Source organism: Cyprinodon variegatus, unplaced genomic scaffold (assembly GCF_000732505.1).
Source record: "Cyprinodon variegatus isolate N-32 unplaced genomic scaffold, C_variegatus-1.0 Scaffold553, whole genome shotgun sequence".
Classification (NCBI taxonomy): Eukaryota; Metazoa; Chordata; class Actinopteri; order Cyprinodontiformes; family Cyprinodontidae; genus Cyprinodon; species Cyprinodon variegatus.
Window position 1 is genome coordinate 295,943 of NW_015151006.1, and position 2,128 is coordinate 298,070.

General features: G+C 41.1%; 1 protein-coding gene across 1 annotated transcript in view; it reads right to left on the minus strand.

The window, feature by feature from the left end:
• Positions 1-308: 308 nt before the first annotated feature.
• The window catches only part of LOC107095508, a 15,609-nt gene continuing 13,789 nt past the window's right edge, over positions 309-2,128 (minus strand). The window contains exons 10-13 of the mRNA XM_015391638.1: positions 984-1,154; positions 871-905; positions 543-707; positions 309-362 (exon numbers count right to left, since the gene is read on the minus strand). Coding sequence (XP_015247124.1) covers positions 309-362; positions 543-707; positions 871-905; positions 984-1,154 — 425 coding nt within the window. The remainder of the gene's footprint in view (positions 363-542; positions 708-870; positions 906-983; positions 1,155-2,128) is intronic.

A 2,128-nucleotide genomic window follows, 5' to 3' on the forward strand; every position in this document is an offset into this window, starting at 1 on the left:
AAATTTGTTGCCAACGGTTTTAAAAGTCGATTTTTATCGATTTTATCGATTCGTTGTTGCAGCCCTACCTCCGACAATTAAAATATGCTTAATATAAACACAGCATGGACATAAACCTGCCCTGCTTTGACAGTCGCGTAATAAAAAGCAAACGCTGCATTACTGGCAAGTTTATTTGGCCCATCTGCCTCCTGCTTTTAATGTTTTGGAACATCTTTAAGGTGTCTCTCTGCACTGTGGGAATAATGCTAGTAGAACTTGCAGCATGTAAAGCAAGGATTGATAAAAGCAACATTTAGTTAGTTTAATCAGTTGGGGTGGTTTAATTGGTTTTTAACCAGTACAATAACCTGAGTCCTCATCTGAAAGAGCCAAAAAAATGACTGTCACCAGAAATTAGTTTGAGACACACATGCAGCATTTTCTTTCACGCCAATTTAGATCAAAGTTTGGGGTATACGACCTCAACAACCATTAGGGTCTGACATGTGTGCATAAAGTGCATTAGTTAATGGATCTGGTCTGCAAGAACAGCTCCTTACCCTCCTCTGCAATGGTAGGACCAAGATGTTGTAGTAGAGAGTCCGAAGGTTCTGTATGGGAAAATAAGGCCAAACCAGCTTTGCGATGTCCTCGTGTTTGTAGCATGTTTCTGGTAAACCAGTCAACATGACAGTGAAGAACTCAGAGCCAGGATGGGGGGTCATCTATGGGAGATAAAGGTCAGAGAAATCTCAGAAGAAAGGCTTGTTGATAGTTGAATCCATTTCCCCCATAAAGTTCATTCGTTTTTCCCACAGATGCATATTTTTTTGCACAAATACCACATTAGCAGATTTATATCTATTATAAAGGAAAAGGGGGCCTCACCAAAATGTCCTCTTCTCCTTTTACCGTCAGAAAATCTGAGAATAGAAACAAAAAACAATCAGATAAAGTCACCAGCAGAGAGCCTGGTATGTCTGCATCTTCTCTTTTCTTACTGGGGATGTTAAACCAAGGACACACGGTTGGAAATACATAGGGCACAGTCGTCATGGTGACCCAAAATGGCGCAGTGGTGCCCGGAGGAATGCCACACTTTGCATTTGGTATTTCTACCCCTGTCAAGATCTCCCTGCTGTCCGGTAGAGCTTTTAGCGGCAGTTTTGGTGCTAAAGAAACAAAAACATTGAAGGCATTTGGTTACTTTTCATTATAAGAGTGATGAAATATCAGAACAGTCAGGTTTAATGTGCAAATATGTTTTTCTTGTTAACATGGCAGACATGTAACCCCTTCTAACAGTCCTAAGGAATCCTTGTGTTCTACTTCCTCTGCATGTCAGGTAGAATGATTGAGCTGCTAAAACAGGAACAAGGCAGTCATTGAGTCTGGTTGCGGCACTCATTGAACAATAGCTTTACTACAAAGAAATGGGTTCTGTGGTTCAGGTAAATATCCTGTTTTTGTCGGCCTAACGATCCCTTTTTGCAAAAAGAACTACAACATCTCCGAAGAGCCTTGTCGTTTTCTTTGGCCGCTTCTTTTGTAGGTTTTTAATCAAACACAACTTTCTTTGCTTTATACTTATCCATGTATGACACACAGATGATTGCCAATATAATAAGCTCCTTATACAGCTACTATGCCAGCTTAAATTTTGAAACCTTGTTGATCATGTCAGGAATCTAGAGTCTGTATTAGGGGTGGAGCGGTTCACAAAATCCACGGTTCGGTTCGGTTCACGGTTTCGTGGTCACGGTTTTCGGTTCGGTTCAGTACATGTTTATTGTTACACCGAAAAATAAAAAAATTATAGAAATTAATGAATTTTTTAAAATGAAATTAACGAAAAAAATCCAAAATAATTAATGAATTGTAATTATTTCTAATGATTCGCAGAAACCATGGATGAATTTAATCATCTCTCCCGATGCCCTCTGCGATCTCCAAGGGACTCCGAGCGGAGCGGATGGGAGCCACAGTGGAGGATGTAGGCTTTGCTTTGAGCAGGCGGTCTGGAGCACAGCGGGGCGGAGCGGGGGTTGCTGACGGAGTATGAGAGATTTCGGGGTTAGCCTGACATGTTGGTCATGTTGCTGTTAGCATAAACAAAACGTGTTGCACAATGCTTGCACACTGTTGC